Here is a 21775-nt window from a genome sequence, read left to right as displayed (position 1 = left end):
GTAGAAGGAAAACAAAGCGATGGGTTTTGACTTTTGAGTTGAGAGAGACTTGTGAGAGTAGCAAATAAACATACAAATACAATAAATCTACAATGGCCCCACATTACGCTCTTCGTCGTGATAAACATTCATACCTTACTCTTTATCAGTTGTATCTGAAGTTGTGAACCAGCGCTTTGACAAATAAACGTGATTTATTAATCATGCTCTGGTGTAAAAGGAAGTAATTAATATCCATTTCCCTATTCATCAGTTTTTTTCAATATAACCATGATCAAGGATTACATGATTGAAAATCATTCACTTATACACTCATACTAATTAACCCTGATCGATGAAACCTCTAGTGTTAGTGTTTTGACTTAAGCGCCGCTGATATATCTGAGAATGATGATACCTGAAGAAAATATACGCCTACATATTTATTAGGAACTGGTCCGGGTTAACACTCTATATATGATTACGGTAACTACGTTTTTAGCCAAATTTCTGTTGGGTTTTAATTACTTTAGTCACATGTTTTCCCCTTTAGAGTATAGTCGATGTTGTTTTAACCCATCAAATGGTGATGTTGATGCAAACATAATCTTTGGGTTTCTCCTTCCACTGTTTAGTTGTTTGTTATGTAAAAATTCTTTTCCCAAAAGGTCTCGAGTTTGATTCATTTTTTGCAACAAAACTAATGTTAGAAGGAAGTAACCTAAAGGTTTGAAACTGGTGTTGAGGTAGAAATTCTTATTATGATTTCACTCTCTTAAAGTTTTTGTTCCAACATGAGTGTCTGTAGCAGCGCGTAACCGTTTTGGGTTGTGACAGCCTGTGCTTGACCAGCTGGCTTGTCCTCTCCCCTTTGCTTTACTTTTCCGTTCATCGCTTTAGTCTTATCCTCACTTGTGTTTTGTCTTGTGCAGGAAGAAGACCGTTAACTGAGGAGCAAAGCTCTGCGTTTTGTTTAAATCCGTATTGGGCTTTGCAGAAGTTGGGCTTGACCCATTTGTGATAATACTGGGTAGAAGAGAATTAGGGAAAATGATAGGCGAAGTGGCTGCAACCACATGGCTAGCAATGGAGTCCATCTCAATAGCTTTGATAGTAACTACATGGGATTTACTGACATCTTGGAAACAATGTTTAATCTCGTGTTCAACCTAACCATATCTACTGCATTTAGAACGTAACCAAGCGTATTCCACATCAATCATGGAAAGAAAACCATTTTCATCACGAGCGGCAATTCTCGAAGGAAAAGCTTTGCTCATTGTTACTCATTGTTAATGCTTCAAACAAAATTTAGCACAAGAAGAAACTTAATGTTGATTACTTGCAACTTTGGCTCTGAGGATCATCAAGGGAAAACATAAATTGCATCAGTCTGATAATAGTCCCAACGCCATAAAACCACTGTGATTATCATAGTCAGATGTAGGAGATACAAAATAGACACGGAGATTGACTAGAAGATTGAGATCGTGAAAACACGCCATTACCTTCAAATTCACTAATGGGAGAGAGACAACTTAAATCAACAGGATCAATATAAAAGAAGATTGTGATTTCATTAGCGAACATTTCTTTATAGTGTGCTTTACTTACTACTACCAAAGTTACAAAAAGGAGAGGGACAAAACACTGCGTTTCCAAAGACTAGATTTCTTGGGACGAGGTGGTCTGAAAGCAAAGTTGATGCCAAACATGTCGGAGGAAGTCAAGTTCATGTCGACGAATCCATGGAGCTTACCAACGAGGGAGGCACTCTCTCGGACATGACCCATGTCTTTGTAATCAGACCAGAGTCTGTGCGCCAGCTGGACCCGCCGGTGCCTTGTGTTCAGCGCAACTCCCCATCTCAAGAACAAGTTCTCTCTCTCTTCCTTGGATAGTTTCCTCTGCATCAACTTGCTCAGCTTAAACCTCTCTCTAGTCAACGCCTTCGTGCTGCTTGTTTGTTTCCCACACAATACATAATTAAATATATTAGTACTAAACCAAAAAAAAAGAAGAGATATATATAAAAAATAAAATGTGGAATGGAATTTAAACCTGGACACTAGGCTCAGATCGTCGCTGGCTTTGCTATTATGGGCGATGTACTTGAGTCTACGGAGTTCGACCTCCAAGTACAAGCAGTCTTTCTGATCCCCTCTGAACAATAGGAAGAAGTAGCTTCTGTGGGCCATGGAGACGTTACACGTGTGCCATAACTCTATGATCTCCCGCTGTAGCCTCTTGAACTCTTCCGGCCAATTCAAAGGCGTGTCTAGGTAGTCTTGTATTGGGTCCAATGCAGCGTCTTTGAAACTCTTTGTCGAACTCAACCCCAAGAACAACTTCTGTTCTATTTCCTCCATCTGTTAACACGTCGACACGCAAAACGAAAAAATCATTATTGTTTTTTTTTTTTCTGGTTGGAACCAAATATAAGCAAAGAAAAAAAAAAAAACTAACCGAGCGATGAATGATTCGCTTGTCTTTCTGAGCAGCAGTCTCCTCAGTTTTCTCCTGGCTTGTAGAAGGGCTGCCACTCGTCTGAAGCTCAAACGCAGAAACATCAGAGGGGCGGGACAGAGATTCATTTGGTGATGACGACATTTCGTTGTGTGAAGAAGCAGTAGCATGCGCAGTTTGAGTGTCGCTAAAGCTTCTCTCGATCCAAGTTGTTGGCATGCTCCTCCCGCTGAACTCATCCTGCAGCAACCTCTCATTCTTGATGTCGCGCATCTCAGCTGCTTTGGCGAATCCTTTGTCGTACCAACTTGGCGGTGTGTCAGCATCAGCATCTTTCTCAAACCAAGATGGGGAAGCGCTCGACAACACGCATGCTCTACAGCTCCGGCTTCTAGTCAGTTTCATGCCTCTGACCGGTTGTGATTCTCTCTCCGTAAGCCAAGAGAATGGCTTTTCAGGAGAGGGAGTGATGAATACTGGAGGCGTCGGGTTGCTACTACTAAGGCTTGTAACAAACTCATCAGGAGATGATTTGAAATCACAGCATGGAGGAGGGGTTTTGATGAGTTCGCTTTCTTGTTTTGGTTGAGTAGAGGAATTACTCACTTCCTTTACTCTTTCTTCTTCTTCTACTTCCTTTTCATCTTCAATTGGTGGTTGTATGTTCTTTGGCTCCGTTACACATACTGGTTCTTCTTCCTCTTCTTCCTCTTCTTCAGCTTTAGTGGATAGTTGTAGGCTCTTTGGCTCCGTCACACATACTGGTTCTTCTGCATTAACAACGTCAAATCTATCTGGACTGCTCTGCGGAATATTTTCCTGTGGATGTCTAGTGACATCTGACATAATATCTGTTTCTATGCATCGAACTTCCCTGCAGTCATCCTCAGAATTTCCATCAGTCTCTCTACCCATTTCATCAACCTCTTCCTCCTCAGCTGGAGAAGGAAAAATAACTAATGTTGACGAGACATTCCTCGGAACATGAGGTTGAGCTTCAGTTTCTTCTGTGTGAACTTGGGATTGGTCTTTAGTTTCTTCCCCGTGTGGAGTTACAAAGGCATGCTGATGAAATGGACTACTTGACCCAGAATCTATCCTGAAATCTGAAAGCTGGAAGACGTTGTCGTCGTAACTGTATTCAGATGATCGTGGAGACAAGCTGGAACGGTGAGCTGATATAGGGCTTAATGGTGTTGTATTCTCAGAGTCCCATGTACTGCGCACCCTCAGCTTCGGGTATTGATGTTCCACCAGCACCACCTGTGCAGCAGACAGGAAACAAAATTTTAATAAGTTGGAAAGTAAAGTGGATTTAAGTAAAGATTAAACATACATTTACCTCTGTAGATAGTGTCTCTTTTGGTCCTTGTTTTCCTTCTCCAACCATTCGTCGAAGATCCTCAATCTCGCAACGAGCTTGCTTTAGCTCTTGTGCTAGTTGGAATACCTCTTTCTTGAGCTGCAATAAATGGAACAGTTCACAACTCAAATCTTCAGAAAAACTACAGAGTGATTGGAATGTGAACATGAGCTATTAATATTATCGTAATAGGGTGATTGGTGGAGCTTTGTCTCGTTACCTTTTCAACCTCGAGGTCCTTCTCCGTCAGTAATGCAGTTGTTGTGTCAGAGGCAACCGAAGGCTGACCAGGGCTTCTCAACTCACTTTCCAGTTTAGCCAACTCCCTCTGCAAGTGTTTCACTAAAGCCTTATCAGACATGACGACATTGACTTGTGCATTCGTTGTCACCTCCTTTGCACAGCTCGCGAATAGAAGCGTGTTTCTTGATTGCTCAACATGGATTCTTGCAGGACTCATGGTACATATTATGGCGGTTCTGGCATTTCCTCCCAAGGAAGACTGAAGTATGCGCGTCAGTTTTGAATCTCTGAATGGAATGTGACCAGTTTTTCCTTTACTGCATGAATATTAGCCATATAATAATTAGTGATTGCAAAAAGAAAAAAAATAAAGAGAATCGTTATGGAAGAAGCTAAGTGTGCTCAGAAGCCAACCTTAGCTTACGGATGACAGTTCCCAGCGTTAACAAACTTCGGTTTATATGACAACCTTCTTTCAACCTTGTGCCGGCTGATAATGACTGAGATGCACGTTCACTTCCAGCAAGATCAATAAAGTTCTGCAGGACCAAGTAATTACTCTATAGATCCTTTTCAACAACATTTTTTTAGCAGACAATGTGATGGAGAGTTTACCACTGTTGCTGTTAGTGTACTAAATTTATCGTTAGTGAAAAATTCACGAGCCGTGCTTTCAACTGTCTGTAAGAAAGTAGTAGAAGAACTAAGATATAAAGCTCACAAAGAAATGCAGCGTTTAAACCATAAAAATATAAATCAAGGAGATGCCTAACCAATCTCAAAATCTGATGAGACCGGGAGCTAACTTCATTCAGAGCTGTCTCTCCAATTTGCCGCTGAGCTGAAAATGATTAAATGACCATGAAAATTATTACAAAACATAACTAATTAGAAAATTTAGATATACCGGATTTAGACTGTCTTTTACCTTCGCAAACAGAAAGGAGCTCCTTGAAATGATTCCAGTCTCGCAGAGTTTCCTCTGTGAGTTTCTCAACAACTGTCCCTTTCTGTCAGAAGGAAAATGAACTTCGTATGAGAGATTACCAAACAAAACAAAAAAGAATGAAAATATTATATTTACCTCAGGATCATCTAGAAGTCTGAGCGGACTACTATCTGTACTTAAGAGATCTCGCACAGACTCATTATAGATCTCCATGGCGGAGAACTTTAGAATGAATTCTCTTTCCTTGTGCTGCTTACAGTAAGCAGATAAATTAACTACCACACGGAAACAAATATAGAATCGGCTGGTAAGAGATATGAGGATGCTTGTTCTCTTAAATTACCTTGTCAATGTAGTCATATATATCAACCAAAGTGCAGTGAGTAATTCCACTCATGGTGTATGTCTTTCCACTGCTTGTTTGCCCGTACGCAAAGACGCTAGCTGAAAACCAAGTGAAATATAAAGTAAGAGAAGAATAAAAAAGAAAACGTGAGGAAGAGTGAAATGCAGAGATGTCAAACCATTAACGCCACTGACAACAGAGAAAGCTACTTCCTTGGCCCCTTGGTCATAGACTTGCCTGGTACAACACTCAGGGCCGAACACTCTGTCTAGAGGCAGGCAGAGAATAATAATAATAATAAGAGAGAAAGAAGGAAGGAAGGAAGAGGGTTTGAATTGATGAAGAAAGGAAGGGAAATAAAAAAAGAATGTAATACCAAAAGAGTAAGCAGAAGGATACATGGAACGGTCAGAGATAGAGAGATGGCTCCTGTACATGATGGTTGTAGAGTTGATGCACTCCCAGTCAGGGGAATTATTCCTCAACATTTCCTTGTCATTTAAAGGTCGCAGACGAACAGAAACAGAAATCTTTTCTTCACAGCCGCCGCCGCCGCCGCCGCTTGGTCCTTGCATCTGATCCGCTTCCGTAGTCATCATCATACCTCCAGAGTAGAAAAAATGAGAATGAAAACATTATATAATGGAGGCAAAGTGTAATAATAAGTCAATAATTGAGTCCAATCAATCATCTGGTCAAATTCCATGCCGGTAACAACCATGTGTGTCTCTTTCTCTACCAAACTAATAATGATACTAAAAGTAATATGTTACAGAGCAAGATCAGAAAACGGAGATTCTTGAGTCTGGACTATGGAGACAGAGACAAAAACAAGATTCATATTATAACTATTCCAGGATAGGTTTTGCGGAGGTTTGTATAAATGGTCCCCCTAAGATGTATATATTTTATTGAATACAAAAGAAACAAAAATGAGATGCTTATGAATGGAATCAAATTTACCTAAGGAAGGAGGCCTTAAGATGATGATGACACAGCCGCTTCTGTAGAATGTTCGACCTGCCTCAACGCTAACTCCATGTGCAGTGAGGACGACCCGAATCTTTTGTTTTAAATTTCACAAATTACTTACACATACATACACCTGCCTCCAAACAAAATAAAATTCCAATAAACAATATTCAGCAAACATGGAGTCGAAAATTAAAACAATGCCTCCTACACGTAACACGCATTAGATGAATTTCTTCTTCTTACCTCGTCTACCCTCCGAGAAGATAAAGATAACCAAAGGCAGCTCCGAGAAGAGAATCTGAATGAAGAAGAAGAAGAAGATCCAGATATTCTATGACTCTCTCTCCCTCTCTGGATTAATCGGATTCGCACAGCTGTGATCGTTAATGGCGTTTTTCTGCAATCTGGCAAACTCCTCCTCTCTTTTTATTATTAGCCTTTCACTTTACAAACTGCCGCGCTAAACTAAGAACATTTTTTTCACTTTATTACCCTTTTACCCCTCTCAGTTTTTTTTTTATTCTTTCTTTTGTTATTCCGAAACTAACAAAAATGGTTTTGTTACTCTATTCATCTCCGCTTCACCTAATTATCGATGTTAAGTCACAATCGCTGATTAAACTTGTAAATGCTAATTGCTAATTCCGCAAGCAATGCTTCATGCTTTCTACCAACAAACACTTTTTCCTAACCTTGTTTTAAGTTTCGTTAACGAGTTTTCGATCGTTATTCATATAAATTTATGTATAAATAATAAAATAAACACAGCACATGGTAGTTGCAGACCCGCTGCTGTCCATTTTAGTGACTACCTTTAAATAACGTATTTCGCTAAAAGCCAATGCATGTGCAGTGTTTATTTTTTCTTACTTACACCCTAAGTTCGTTGCCATTTATATACCTTATAATGTAAAAATAATGAGTTTTTCATGATTGTTTTCCAGATTGACATTTACACAGTGAAGCAGATTAAGATATAATCACAGATTAAAAAGTATAATCACCCACTAGCCGTTTCTTTTATTTATTTATTTCTGCATGCGTACTTCTCACACTCTTGTTGAAACATAGTAGAAATAAAAATGCAGAAACATAAGCTGAAATCCATGTACGGTTGACTTATTATTATCAACCAAAACTTGGGATTAACAGGAAGCACATGCTGGTTCGTAGATAAATACTAGTATAATACTAATAGCGTGGTCGGTAGTTGAAGTATTGAAGAGACTAGTGTTTTTTTGTAGTATTATATATCGTTTTCTATAGCTAATTAAAAACAATATTTAATATCTGATATAGTAAATGTATGATGGGCACTTTATATATTTGGTTCAATAATTCCGTGCTATAGATATTAATTTGAAAGGTGATATAGAAATGAAATAAATGAAAGGGGACATGCACATGATGTGGAAATGGACAAAAACCATACCGACTCACAATTATGAGATATCACATGATGATGCGGACAAGTCAACGCTTCTTATATCTAGGCCTTACGTCACAAATAGGCTGGGCTTAGCCCAGAAGACCATGTTTAAAAATACAAGCCCAGAACAATTAACAAATTCAGAAAATAAGTTTTTCTTTGTTTTGTTTATTCTAAACAGGCCCGTCTCTTTACTTTTTGAGGTTTCATGCGAGCTGTAATCATCTAACAACACACGAAATATTTTGCAAAAAAAACCATGTGCAAAAACACGTCTTGCACTTACCTAGAAACGGACTTAATTCTAAAGGAGGATGGTTGGCAAGTTTCGCAGCCATCTTCAGCGATCTGTCAAAATCTGCGGGAGCTGCGAATTCAATGTTGGCTTTCGTGCAGCCATATTGTCCAACAAGATTGTCATCTTCTCCAAGTCCTACTGTCCGTATTTTTCAGTCCCTTTGAATCTGAATTTAATTGAAGAGTAATCCGTGTAAAGGTGTGATTTTGTTCAGAGTCGTGCTTATAGCCTTTAAAAAAAAAAGGCATTTAACCTTTTTTTTTTTGGTCAAAAAGGCATTTAACTAGGACCCCTAATTTTGTAAAAATTCCAGAGACCCTAATTACAAAAAAATTTTTTACATAGTACTTAAAATATTCTCTTAATAACATTTTTATATTTATTTGATTCAGAATTTAACTTCTGTTTAAAATAACTATCAATATCTCTATATTTTAAATAAAATAATAAAGATTCTACTTCTAAAAATTGCAAATATTTAATCCACATTTGTCTTCTTTTATATACTATGAGTTAATTTTATTTTATATATTTATGGAAATTTGGTAAAAAAATATGAAATTTCGAATATATAGTTTATTATATTTAATTTAAATGCTAAGATTTTTGTTTTTTTAACGGATACCAACATTTCAATCCCAAATTTGTATCTTTGTTATTAACTTACAAATTCATATTTTTTATCATGATTTTAATTTTTTTAGTTTATAACATTTTTATGAAGAAGAATCAGAAACGTTGATGTAATAAATTCAAAAAAAACTCAGTGTTATATATATATATATATATATATATACATATTTCAAATGTTTATATGATTCAAATTTAAATAAAACTATTATTAACAATATCATGTAAAATATATATTTTTAACTCGTCTCAGGCCTCCAAAAATCTTCGCACAGCACTGATTTTGTTTGGTACATTGCATATCTATTGCTTTCGCTCGAAACGAATTTGACTAAAAGGTTGATTGTTTGTAGTTTTTGGATTAGTTTTTGGTTTTTGTTTTTCCAAAAACCATTTAGCAACCAATCAAAATTTTAAAAGAATAGATTCCCTAAAATGTAGGAAAATTAGTTTTTGCAAATAACTGTTTTCTTAACACAAAAACCAAAAGCCAAGTTTTCATAGTTTTTTTCTTATCTTACGGTGGGTTTCCAATTTTTTTTAAATTGCTTTTATTTTATTTATATTTTAATATAAGAAAAAATAAAAAATGATAATTACTGTAATCAAAAAAGGTTTAGTAAGATTCATTTTCTTACTATTGGTACTATTTATTAAAATTCGTGATATATATTCTTGTATTAATTTTTTTAAACAAGAAATAAACTTCTAAAATAATTTTTTTTAATATCAGACCAAAAAATCATTAATCCAATTTTTGAGAAACCAGAAGGATAATAAAGTTTTAAATTCCGAATTCAAAATATATTTATAATTTTATACAGTACTTTCCTGAACTTATAAAAGTACATTTAAATTTTATTTAGTATATTTAAATAAACTAGCTATTGATATTTTTATTTATAATAATATGTGATTTATAAAATATTTTAAAAATACAACTATTTTTTTTAACTTTTTAATTATGTATTTTCATTTTTGAACTGCAGTAATTATGTTGTCATATATATATATCAGAATGGGGGAATTTTACTTCTACACTTTCTTTGGTACCACATTTCAAGTATACCACTAGTATGAAGACATTTTCACAAATACACTTTTCATTAATGACCAAAAGACCATACTAGCCCTAACCTTATCTCTCTCTCGCGATCCTCTTTTCTTTCTCTCTCTCTCGCGATCTTTTTTCTTCCTCTCTGCCTCCGATTCACCGGAGATCCACCATCTCTCTCTCATTCCACCGGTTCTCTGCGGTTCACTCTGCGGTTCACTCTGTCGACTCCTACTTCTGTACAAGATTCCCAACTGGTATGCATCTAATTTCTCCTTTTTTTGTTTGTGTCGATTAATTTTGCGAAATTTCGATTTTGTGGTTACTATAGTCGAAAATCAAACAAGATTGCTTTAGACTTCTAATCTGTACATGTCGATCTAAGATAAACAATTCTGATTGTGAAAACATTGAGTTTTGACAACTTAAGACCCTTTATAACCCTTTGTAAATCTGAGTTATTTTGTAATGTAATTGATATGTTCAGTTCCTGAGAAGCTGTGTTCAAGCTTATATGAGAGCCACAATCCTGCCAGCACACATTTGCTTTAATTGTTGGTGAATGGTCGATTCACAATAAGAAAGTTGGCAGAATCTGAAAGTTTTGTTTTTGGTTCTGCGTTTCTTAACAGTTGTGACTTACGTGTCTGTCTAGTACTCAATGTAGCTCAATATGTTAATTATTTACTCTAATCTCTTGCTTGTTTCTTGACCATAATACAACAAACAGAGCGGTAGAATCCAATGAGATGTGGAAGACTCAGGAGCAAGAAAACGAAAGGCTCAAAATAAAATCAAGAGAGGAAAGCAGCAACAGCAGTAGCCAAATGAAGTGGAGTAGTAGTTTCTCGAAAAGGAGTTTGGATAAGAAATGTAGCTCCATTAACGAGGAGAGAAAGATCACTCATCAATCATCATTGGACAAAAGATTGTACTTGGATGATGATGATGAAGGTTTAGGAGATGATGAGAATTGAGTCTTTTCTCCAATCACGGTATATATGTCTATTTGCTATAGCTTCTGTTACCTTTAGCTTCCTTCATCTTCTGAGTCTCTTTGTAAATGACAGGAACAAACGTGGGAGAGGCTCTGTTGGTCCTAGGATGGATGAAAATGTCCCTTATCTTCCCACCGAGAAGGTTGATCAATTGCAAAGTTCTGATACAAGGGAAAGGAAGGTAGTCTTGCTGCAGCTTGGGCTCTAGCTAATCTATATTATCTTGCATGTTAGAAAGCTCTTATAAGGGTTTATAAAACTATTTATAAGAACTTATAAATCATTTTTAAGGTTTTAAAAATATATTTATAAAAGTTTATGAATCTGTATATAAGGTTTGTAAAAATATTATAAGAGTTTAATAATCTTCATAACACAATTTATAAGAGTTAATAAATCTTTTTAAGAGTTTATAAATCTTTACAAACATTTAGAAGTAAAATATTCATAAAGCTATTATAAGTGTCTATAATTCTAATATAAATGTTTGTAAATTATTTATAGTAAATAAAAGATTATTTATAATGGTTTATAAAACAATTAATAAGACTTTATAAAATCAGTCTATAAGGTTTTTTAAATATATTATTAAAGTATAATTCATTTATAAGAGTTTATAAAATCCGTTTATAAGGATTATAAATAATTAATAAATGTTTATGAATGATTTATGAAGATTTAGAAATCATTTATAAATATTTATCAATAGTTTATATATATTCCTCATGTGGTGGAAAACAGCAAGATGATGTAGCAGAGGTTTGTGGGGATATTGAGTTTGCTGTATAGTTCATAGCTAAGAATAAGAGCGAGTGTCTCCAAGAAGAATGGGGAGTGTTGGGGAAGTCTCCGGAGGCGGCTTTAGATGTGGATCAGACGATCTTCGTGGTTACGGCGGAAGACGTGGAGAGGAGCAAAAGACGGTGTTATGGGCAGCAAGAAACTTCTCCAGCAAGAAGATTTGCTTGCTTTACGTCCATCGTCCTGCTTGGCCTGCCTCCTGCAGTGAGAATCTTATGCTTCTCTTTCTCTCTGACTTAACTATTTTGTGGTGAATTATAGAATATTTATGGATGTTGAATTGTTCTTGAGTGTAGATTTGCTCATGAATCATGATTGAATCTTACCGAGTCTATATATATATCCTTTAGTTGATTGTGGATGATGTTAATGATGTACCTCTGTTTGCTAAGAAAATCTGAGAAATGATATAATTGTTTTATAAAGAAGAGGCAGAGAAACCATATCAAATTATATCATCATAATAAAATCCTTATAAGACTTTATAAAGATAATAAATAATTTATAAATATTTATAAATCATTTATGAAAATTCAGAAATCATTTATAAACCTTTATCAATAGTTTATATATATATTCCTATAAATGATTTATAAACCTTTATAAAATCACTTATAAGAATATACCAAATATTTATAAGGTTTTATAAAATCATTTATAAATATTTAGAAAGGTAATTTCATTTATAAAGTCTTAAAAATCATTTATAAGATTTTATAAATCTTTACATTTAGAAGTAAAATATTCATAAAGCTATTATAAGTTTAAAAAGTAAAATCGATGATATAAATACATGAAGATGCTCGTTACTAATTTTCTGAAAAACGAAACTAGAGTAAATGTAAAGTACAAATGATTTACAGCTTACAATCACTTATAAGAACACGTGTTATACATATATATATTACAGAAAGACATGTGTCTTGTTTCTCTTATATGTGTCAAAAACATATATATTACATATAAAAACACGTGTCTTATCTCTCTTTCTGCAACTCCAATCTTCTTGAAAATTGTGTTTCCTTCTGAAAACATAAAAACATAAGGCTAAATATATATATTGTTTTACGGTTTCTTTTATAAGGCCTTATAAATATAAAAATTGTAATAAATACCTCAAGCGGATTACCTTTATAAAATCACTTATAAATTTTATAAGAGCTTATAAAACCTTGTATCAACCATCTATAAAGTTTTTAAAACATATATAAATATTTATAAGATTTTATAAATCTTTTTCAAGAGTTTATAAATCTTTTTCAAGAGTTTATAAATCTTTTATAAGATTTTATAAATCTTTACATTTAGAAGTAAAATATTCATAAAGCTATTATAAGTTTAAAAAATAAAATCGGTGATATAAATACATGAAGATGCTCATTACTAATTTTCTGAAAAAAGAAACTAGAGTAAATGTAAAGTACAAATGATTTACAGCTTACAATCACTTATAAGAACACGTGTTACACATATATATTACAGAAAGACATGTGTCTTGTTTCTCTTATATGTGTCAAGAACATATATATTACATACAAAAACACGTGTCTTCTCTCTCTTTCTGCAACTCCAATCTTCTTAAAAATTGTGTTTCCCTATGAAAACATAAAAATATAAGGCTAAATATATATATATATATATATATATATATATATATTGTTTTACGGTTTCTTTTATAAAACCTTATAAATATAAAAATTGTAATAAATACCTCAAGGGGGTTACCTTTATAAAATCACTTATAAATTTTATAAGAGCTTATAAAACCTTGTATCAACCATCTATAAAGTTTTTAAAACATATATAAATATTTATAAAACTATTTAAAAGGGTTTATAAAACTATTTACAAGAACTTATAAGCTATTTATAAGAGTTTTTACATTTATTTATAAGTGTTCATAAATTAATTTACAAGGTTTATAAATCTATTTATAAGAGTTTATAAATCACCAAATTAACCAACTTTTCACTATTTCTTTGCTTATTAAGGAACATCATTCTTTTACAGTTTCTTTTATAAGGCCTTATAAAAAAGTATAATTGAGTATTGAGATGATTGAGTATTGAGAGATACTTGAGGTTTCTGAATTTATAATGGTTTATAAAAATTTATAAAGGGTTTACAAAACCACAATGTTAGATGAACGTCTCAGTTCTGCAGATGCACATAATATATCCAGACCAGATATATAGCCTTCTAGGACCTTTCTCACAGAAATAGCAAAAGCCTGATTAACAAGAGTATAGTGGCTCTTGTTATTGGCTTCTTCATTTTCACCTACTTTACAGCTCCCCCATGTCCCTCAACTTCCAACTTGAAGTTCATGAAATGGGTCTACGAAGTTATGGAGAAGAAAGACCAAAGAACCAAAACAGCCTATGTTTCAAAGAATCTGTCCCAAGGCGTCAGTGCTTGATAACCAATGCCACAAGCTCAGACTTTTGTGGGTTGTCCTATCAGCTGGCTCAGAGCATAATCCATAAGAGAGCTTATGTATGCTAATAAGAGAAGAACACCTTGCAGGGCATTCAACGCCAACCTAACCAAACTTAATTCCTATTAAAAAGCAACAAAATTGTCAGAGAATGTGGCCAAAAGTAGAAGTAGTCTCAATATACTTCTTTCATTTCATCTAAGCACTAAAGATATTCCATTGTTCTGTAATTGATTACTAAGAATAGAAATCTGAGAACATGACATCGTAATCTTCCCTAAGATAATGATTTCGTCGTAACTCAATACAGTACATCGAGTACTAAACTCAAATCAATAAAATTGATACTTCTTTTCCCCCAAATCATTTCCTATTAGGTTTCCGATCCTAGCCACTCAAGTGAAATGCAAAGCTCATGTTTCCACGCATACAAACATGAAAAGCGTAAATGGTGAACTTACAGAGGCAAATGAAGAAGACGGAGGAGAAGCACGAGTTGGAAGAAGAAATTGGCAGCTCTGAGAATGTAAGGACTCTCAATTACTTGGTGGAAGGTAAAGCTCCTCCTGTTTGAGCTTCTCCAGAAGCGAATCAATGCTCGTCGCCACCGTCATTATTTCTCAATCGAGGAGAAAGTGAGAGATCGTCTTGTTCGCCTGAGCTTGTAGAGTTTTTCAGCTTCGTCGGAGAATTCGTCAGCGCCGTCCGGAGAACTCGTCAGGATCGTCGGATTTGATCACCGTCGAATTCGAAATCAATCTGGAAACTCTCAGATTTGGAATTGAGGGAGAACGAGAGTAATTTAGGTTTAATTATTCAGGGGTATAATGGTACTTTGTCTATTAAAATTTTAATGGTAAAGTTGAAAAGTGTAAAGTTGAAAAGTGGTATTAGGAAAGTGGTATTAGTGGCAATTCCCCTATCAGAATTGTGGTTCATATATCTAGCTCGCATTATTTTCTCTTATAAAATAAATTTATTTTTAAGTGGTAATATTTTGTATTATTTGTTGTTCATAGTAAGTAATATTTTACTACTAATTTTTATTTCAACTCAAACAAAAATAATCATTCAAGTTTTCTAAAACCTAAAACTATACAAAAATCAGAAATTTTAGATAAATATTTTAATATTTTATAAAAACAAAAACCAAAAGTCAGAAACCAAAATCACCATTCGTGTTTTTTCAAAAACTAAAATCTACTGCAAAATCAAAAACTAGAAACTAAAAACCAAAATCTAAAAACTAAAAATCAAAAACCAAAAACTAAAAAATAAAATCTAAAAACTATCTAAACAATCATCACCTAAGAGTAGTCTGTGTGGCTTGTATTTTTGGGCCTATTGATCCCCTCTTCTCGTTCAAAAACAATTATCATTTGGGTTTTTGGAGGTTTCGCCATCTTCTTTCTTATTAATTTTTTTTTCAAAATATAAGATTCTAGTAAACAATATTCAAATTATCTTGACTGAGAATCATGAGTGGAATGGGATGAACTAAAAGTTGGTTTCGGTACAAAAAATAAGGCCCAACAGTATTGTTACTTTTTCTATTTTATGGTGAGACATTTTATAAAATTCGTTTTGGAAAGCTTCATGCTGTTGTTTGTGTGGTCCTAACTAAAGGCTTCTATTTTGTCCCCCTGAAATGCAATGATGCCAATTGCAAATTTGTCTCTTATACGTGTCTCTCTCTAATTGGTTTACAAAAGGAGAATTCTCTCAAGACCCCACTTGCCTTGTGATACTTAAAGTAGCTCTTTAATCACCACTCGTCCTCAAAATGCTTTCTACGTACAATAACATCAAATTATTGGCAAAGTATATTTGTTTGTGAAGAAGAAAGAAAAGCAATTAACTTTTTCTAAAGAGGATTTGGAAGACAAGTGCGAGGTTGTACGGAGGAAATCTCGGTATCAAATCAGCTGAAATCTGGTGGGTTTAGGGTTTAATGGAGTTATGGGACCAATTGATTTACATATTTTGTATAATATATTGTTTTTTTTTTTTTTGAACACAGTATAATATATTGTTCTTACTGTAAAATCACAAATAAAGTGATCTGTGTGTATATCTTTTGGACAGTCTTCACATGCATCCCCATGCACCATTTATTTCTTCTTAACAAAATAAATCATCCAAATTAGTATGGGTTGGGTCTAATCATATCATCACGGCGTTCTTGAGGTGACATATATTGAATAATGAAAAAGAGAGGGTAAGGAATAAAAATGTGGAAAGAGGTGATTTTAGGTCCAAACATGTATGCCTGCAGAAATGAAGACGCAGACCAATTTTTATTCTTTTTCTGTTCATTCCACTCACCCTCATAATCTGCAAAATCTCTCTCTCTCTCTAGGTAAGTGCTTAATAACAACAGAATCTACGTACACACACAAAACATAAATTATATTTATACTGACGCCTAAGTACATTTATATTTACGTGGATGGATTCTCGAGTCGAGGGAAACACATACAATGCAAGATCGGACTTTTGGAAAATTGTAGTATAAGCCAAACAACGCATAGTATATGTGAAAAATGTGCAATGATAAGACGAAGTCTATATGAATGCTTATTTTTTTGTAAACTTATATTGATGCTTATTACGATTTTTAAAAACATAAATGTCGATGTTGCAGTGAGGACGTTTGGTTCAGTAAGTAGAACTTCTCGTCATCTAAGTATCTCTCTATCCCTTCAAATGTAAATGTACTGACATTACATCAACACACAAATCAACTCTAACCATTATAAACCTAGTTATTTTAAACACACTACATCAAAAGATTATTAGTTTTTAGTTTTAATAATTTAAATACATTATTTATCTATAATTGACTAATTTCATTATATCACATTTGATTTTATATTTGATTTTGTTAAATTTTGTAATTTTATGTCTTCATTATTTATTAAAAATTATTTTAGAGTTAATTTATATATTAGTTTGTTTTTATGAAAAAAATTAGTTCAGCTAAATTTACATTAAAAACGAAAAGTACATAATATGTATTTTTACAGTTTGATATAATCGATGATAATTATTTGAGTATATTTTAAATTAAAATATAATTAATATAATATTTTAATTTTTAGCAAGGTAAGAAAAATAGAAATATTCTCTCCATATACAAAAATTGAAGTTTTAGTTTTTGTATATGAAAGATAGATGTTTAAGACTTTATTTAGTGCATTTTGCTTTAATTAAAATATTAAATCTAGCAAATATAAGTCTACGCTAATTAATATATTCATGTGACTATAGTCAAATGAAAAGTAATAAAATATATTAGTTTAATAATTGGTATGATAAATAGCATTCACTAAAGTAACATCAATTTTGGTAAAACTATGTAATTTTGGAATTTTATTATAGATAAAATCACACTAAATTTGATATTTTGGAGTTGGCTTCAAAAACTGCTTAAATTTAACTATCAAGTATACGAAGTGATATACATACGACCATATTGACAAACAGTAGCCGCCTATCATATATACCTATGCCAGTTTGTCTGTGATTGTTTTGCCAAACCCACAGTAAAGCTCAGTACATGTTTCCCACGGTTTCCAATATACAAGTATATTTCAACATTAATTGATTTTACAGAGCAAATCACATCTGTAATTAACTGACAAACTTCTTAAAATTTTAAATTCGACGTCCAAAAAAGTCTTGAGTTGAAAATTGAAAAGAACAAGCCTGAGATTAGCGATCAGAGTTGAAAACAGCCAGCTGGAAAGCTGTTGATGTGAGCTTCCACAGATACAGACTCGTTGACTTTTTTGATATTTGAAAACTGGACTGGATTATATACTCCAATAATACAATAATACAAGGTACTTCCAGATAAAAACACTATGAACTTATAATTAAATTTTGTAGGCAGGTAATAGAGAACTTAACTTTTTTTAACAGAAATTGTACATAATATTAAAAGACAGGTAACGATTTAAATATAGAATATAAACATTCTCAGGATTTGGAGATTAATCTTTAAAACACTGATTAACGTTATAAACTCCTCTTCCTCCGTTCTACAAACCCTAGTTGTACTGTAAGAATTAAATGGCTATGATCTGTCAAGATCTAGGGTTGGAGAAGAAGTGTGTACCAGTGATGAAACTGTTGTTGGAGGTAGGATAATTAAGTGAGGCAGGATCAATGTAATGATCTGAAGTGGAGCCAACGACTCCATTGTTGCAGCTCACCTTTGCGCTTGACGAGGAGGCCGATGGCCCTGCGGTTATGAGATTCAACGGCTGAGATCCACCGTCCGAGGAGCTTCTCTCGGCCGGACCTTGGTCGTAGAGAATACCTTTGAATACGTGACCGCCTATACTCACAGCTGTTTTGTATGCATATTCATCTTCTCCCTCATCAACCGAACTCACACGCACACACTGGAAAGTTGCAGATGAGCTAATTTCCGGTGGAAAATTTCCAACCTGTAGCCCTAGGTGAAAAATAATTATGTGATCAGATGTTTGATTACATGTGGAGAAATAAAATTTAATGTAAGATTTGTTTGTTTATATAGAAAAAGATTTTATAAACTTCTTTCAAAAAAAAAGATTTTTAAAGTGTTTTCAAAAAAAATATTTTTAAGTTAATGGCAACAAATAAAAACACAAATATCAAGATCAGCGAGAACAGTGTCCTGCTGTCAATCCAAGAGTCAGTTTTACTCATACACAGTGTATATCTTCATAACAAAACAAAAAAAAGTTGAAAACTAGTACAAACTTTTGTTCTTCTCGAAAATGAAAAAAAAAACAAATAAATACCAATAAAAAAAGCTGATCAAACAATATAGGGTTTCTGTTTCTGCAGTTGTAAAAATTGAAATTAATCAAGGTATCCACAATGCTTTCATTTTACCACTATATTTGAACGCATGGAAAGAAGCAAAAAAAAAACAGAAAGTGGAATTATGGGATACCTAAGGTGTTATGAGTGCACACAAGGGAAGTAGATTTTGCTGGGACTGGGAAATGCTCTCTCGGCCGTTTAGGAACGTTCTCACCTTGCGGATGCTGAGAGGAGGCAAGCTGCTGTTGGCGTTCCCGGCGTTTGGCGGCAGGAACCCACGTGCTTTTCACGTGAGTGGGACACTCAAGGCCTCGGCTCTTGCAGCAAGTCCTGCACCTCATGTGAGCGCAATCTTTCTTAGCTTGGTTCCCACAGTCCTGGCAGCTGGGTCCGCCGCCGCCGCCACCACTTCTCATCATCGTTAAACCGGAGGCTTCACCGCCGGAAGCTTCAATTAAGCTCCGGTTGCTTGGACCAACGCCTAAACCAGCAGCGGAAGTGTAGAGATTCAGCCTTTGTTGCTGCTGCTGCTGGAAAATGATTTGTTGATTGTTTGAGTGTTGCCATAACTCAAGTGTTCCTTTGTAAGAAGGAGCGATATCACCACACCCAGCGTTTGCGTTTGAGTTAGGGTTTCTGCACCAGAGCCAAGATTCGTTTCCGGATGGAGAAGAATTATTATTTGTATTAGTAGTAGTGGCGTCTTGGCGGCTTCCTCCTCCATCTACTCCTGTGCCGTTGCCTAGCGAGAAAAAGCCTGCCATAGTCGGACACAACCAGCCATATATTACCAAATTTCAAGGGCTTTTCTTTTTCCACTTAATCAACACTCCCACATGTCTTCTAATCTTTCCACAAGAAGAAACGATCAATTGGTGAGGAAGATGATATTATGTTATCTGGTTTGTTTTAGAAATCGAATAAAGCTTTTGGAACTGTGAAAGTTGGATTGTCGGTATAGAGAGTATTTAAGAGAGATTCGAGCGATCAGAGAGTTTTGTTTCTCTTCTGTCTCGCGCTCTGCAACGCCGCCATGTCCTTAATGCTCCTCTCTGACTCTTTCCCCTCTTCTTATTCTCTCTCTCTCTTCTTTTTTTGTTTGTTTTCCACAAACGCTCATCGCCCAAAATATATCTATACCGTTGATCATCAAGTGTTCACGATCCAGCGGTGCCTATGTTGCCACGTCTTTTCCACTCTTCGGTCTTTTCCACCGGAAAACACGCTCCCTCTTACCTTTTTTTTTGTTTGTGTTTTAAAGAATCTCTACTAGTAATGTTGTTATTGTTTTCTTTATATATATCTCTATAATTCTAAATTTACATTTTCAAATCATGTATTTAATCAAAGCTGTGAGCTGAGTGCGGCTGAGGAACGCCGGCAATACCCGCATATATAGTTGTGTTCTTTTATAGATTCGCTGGTTATGGTTTCAGTTCATCTGTGGCTTAAATTATCCTGTATTGGTTGGATAGTGCACCTGTGGCTTTAATTAAACGCGTAAAGGTTGCAGATGGTAAGCAGATGCTTACTCGCTCATGTTTCCAAGGAAGCAAATTATTATTACTATTATTTATATACACAAAGAAAACTAAATAATTAACGTTAAGTTCTCAATTATTTGTGCTGTGTACATTATATGTTTATTACTATATTGTATAGATTGTTTAATGTAGAGTCTATATAGTGTACACACATACACAAATACAAGTATATCATTTCTCCCGTGTGTCGTTTTTGTCTTAATCATTATTATACTAGTCTACAAAGAAATGATCTAGTATCTTAGAGCACCATTAACGGATAGAGAAAGAACTTGGATATCTAAGCTAAAAAATTTCATCTTTATTAGATAATTATAGCTTAATTAAAACAAAAAAAACAATGAAAAAAATTACATGTAAACAATTGAATTTCTAACAGGTCGTAGGAAAATCGGTTTTAAGATACTTTTGTTTCGTCTCTTTTTTTTTTAATAATATAATACTAGTGGTTAGACACTCATCTTCGTCCCATCGTTAATGCTGTTTGAGAATTATACAAAATATGGATGACAGCTATAGGATTGGGAGAGTTGACTAATATGAAGAGGTATAATTTAAGTCCTTCCCGTTAGAAATGCCCACGGCTGTGCGCGAAAAAAATGTGTATTGAAGGAAAAGCGAGAGAGTGAAACTGGAATTCTGATGTATTTGCTATTTACGAAATGGATGAAAGTTAGACATATACTTCTTTTGTTTCTAAGTAAATGTCATTTTGATATTTCACACAGATTGAAACAAATGAATAAAATGTAATTAAATCTATATTAATTACACATGTTTGACTATAATATTTAAATAAATAAAATTATTTATAAGATCAATATACTTTGCAATTAATTTAAGTTAAAAGTAAATAAAATTGGTACTCCCTCCATATTAGTTTAATTGATGTTTAAGAATTTTGATTTTGTTTCAAAATAAATGATGTTCTCACCATTCTAGGTGAAATTTAATATCATTTGAAAATTTTAACCAATTATAAAATACTGCATCTTTTTTTATTGGTTGAATTAGTTTTATTTGATGTTATTTATGTAACCAAAGTCAATTATATAAAAGTTTGTATTTTTAATATTTGTGTAAAAACCTTAAACACCTTTTAAAATGAAAAAAAAAGAGAGTATTAAAATTAGAAAATGACATTTTTTGTGTAACAAAAAAAATGTTAGAATGGTATTTAATATGAAAGAGATGGAATAAAAAACAGAATAATCATATCACCAAAATCGTGATATTTTTCTTCCTAAAAGGTATATAAGTATAATATATATCTGTAAGTGTATGGACATACTAATTTGATAATTTTACATAGCGACTGTGACGATTTAAGGGGGTTTATTGTGTGTAGAATGTACATACAAGTGTTATGGATGAATGAAAAAGAGGAGAAGAAGGGGAGATACAATCATTCATGAATGAGAAATTAAGAGAGAGAGGGTAAAAGG

General features: G+C 33.9%; 2 protein-coding genes and 1 long non-coding RNA gene across 6 annotated transcripts; 1 reads left to right on the top strand and 2 right to left on the bottom strand.

Moving 5' to 3' along the window:
- Positions 1 to 1467: 1467 nt before the first annotated feature.
- Positions 1468 to 8288, bottom strand: LOC103849536 (kinesin-like protein KIN-7H). 4 transcript variants are annotated; one of them, XM_033282977.1, is made up of 15 exons: positions 6565 to 8288; positions 6310 to 6455; positions 5723 to 5950; positions 5525 to 5614; positions 5344 to 5444; positions 5136 to 5249; positions 4980 to 5061; positions 4825 to 4892; positions 4667 to 4732; positions 4466 to 4590; positions 4029 to 4368; positions 3788 to 3907; positions 2446 to 3708; positions 2041 to 2348; positions 1468 to 1935 (listed from the first exon to the last, which is right to left on the bottom strand). In XM_033282977.1, exons 3-15 carry the CDS (start codon positions 5946 to 5948, stop codon positions 1605 to 1607), a joined length of 3234 nt encoding a protein of 1077 aa, XP_033138868.1. In that variant the 5' UTR covers positions 5949 to 5950; positions 6310 to 6455; positions 6565 to 8288; the 3' UTR covers positions 1468 to 1604. The 4 variants fall into 4 exon arrangements, with proteins under 4 accessions (XP_033138868.1, XP_033138867.1, XP_033138869.1 ...); XM_033282976.1 differs by having other exon boundaries at positions 6310 to 6451; XM_033282978.1 differs by lacking the exons at positions 6310 to 6455; positions 6565 to 8288 and having other exon boundaries at positions 5723 to 6290.
- A 93-nt stretch (positions 8289 to 8381) lies between these two features.
- On the top strand, positions 8382 to 16123 carry LOC117129559. Its single transcript, XR_004453192.1, has 2 exons — positions 8382 to 10727; positions 10803 to 16123. It is a non-coding gene; the product is annotated as an uncharacterized LOC117129559 (long non-coding RNA).
- Positions 16124 to 17541: 1418 nt separating this feature from the next.
- On the bottom strand, positions 17542 to 21110 carry LOC103829616 (protein SHORT INTERNODES). Its single transcript, XM_009105292.3, has 2 exons — positions 18917 to 21110; positions 17542 to 18430 (listed from the first exon to the last, which is right to left on the bottom strand). The coding sequence occupies exons 1-2, from the start codon at positions 19548 to 19550 to the stop codon at positions 18057 to 18059; spliced, it is 1008 nt and encodes a 335-aa protein (XP_009103540.2). The 5' UTR covers positions 19551 to 21110; the 3' UTR covers positions 17542 to 18056.
- Positions 21111 to 21775: the final 665 nt, after the last annotated feature.

Source organism: Brassica rapa, unplaced genomic scaffold (assembly GCF_000309985.2).
Source record: "Brassica rapa cultivar Chiifu-401-42 unplaced genomic scaffold, CAAS_Brap_v3.01 Scaffold0028, whole genome shotgun sequence".
NCBI classification, from domain to species: domain Eukaryota; kingdom Viridiplantae; phylum Streptophyta; class Magnoliopsida; order Brassicales; family Brassicaceae; genus Brassica; species Brassica rapa.
Note: the sequence above shows the minus strand (reverse complement) of the source record. Positions and strands in the feature narration are given on the sequence as shown.

Coding starts and splice junctions, on each gene's coding strand:
- LOC103849536 (XM_033282977.1), bottom strand. CDS start 5,948: ATGATGATGACTACGGAAGCGGATCAGATGCAAGGACCAAGCGGCGGC. Junction 5,445..5,524: donor TGTTGTCAGTGGCGTTAATG/GTTTGACATCTC, acceptor CTTGGTTTTCAG/CTAGCGTCTTTGCGTACGGG. Junction 1,936..2,040: donor GATCTGAGCCTAGTGTCCAG/GTTTAAATTCCA, acceptor ACAAACAAGCAG/CACGAAGGCGTTGACTAGAG.
- LOC103829616 (XM_009105292.3), bottom strand. CDS start 19,550: ATGGCAGGCTTTTTCTCGCTAGGCAACGGCACAGGAGTAGATGGAGGA. Junction 18,431..18,916: donor GTGCACTCATAACACCTTAG/GTATCCCATAAT, acceptor TTTTTCACCTAG/GGCTACAGGTTGGAAATTTT.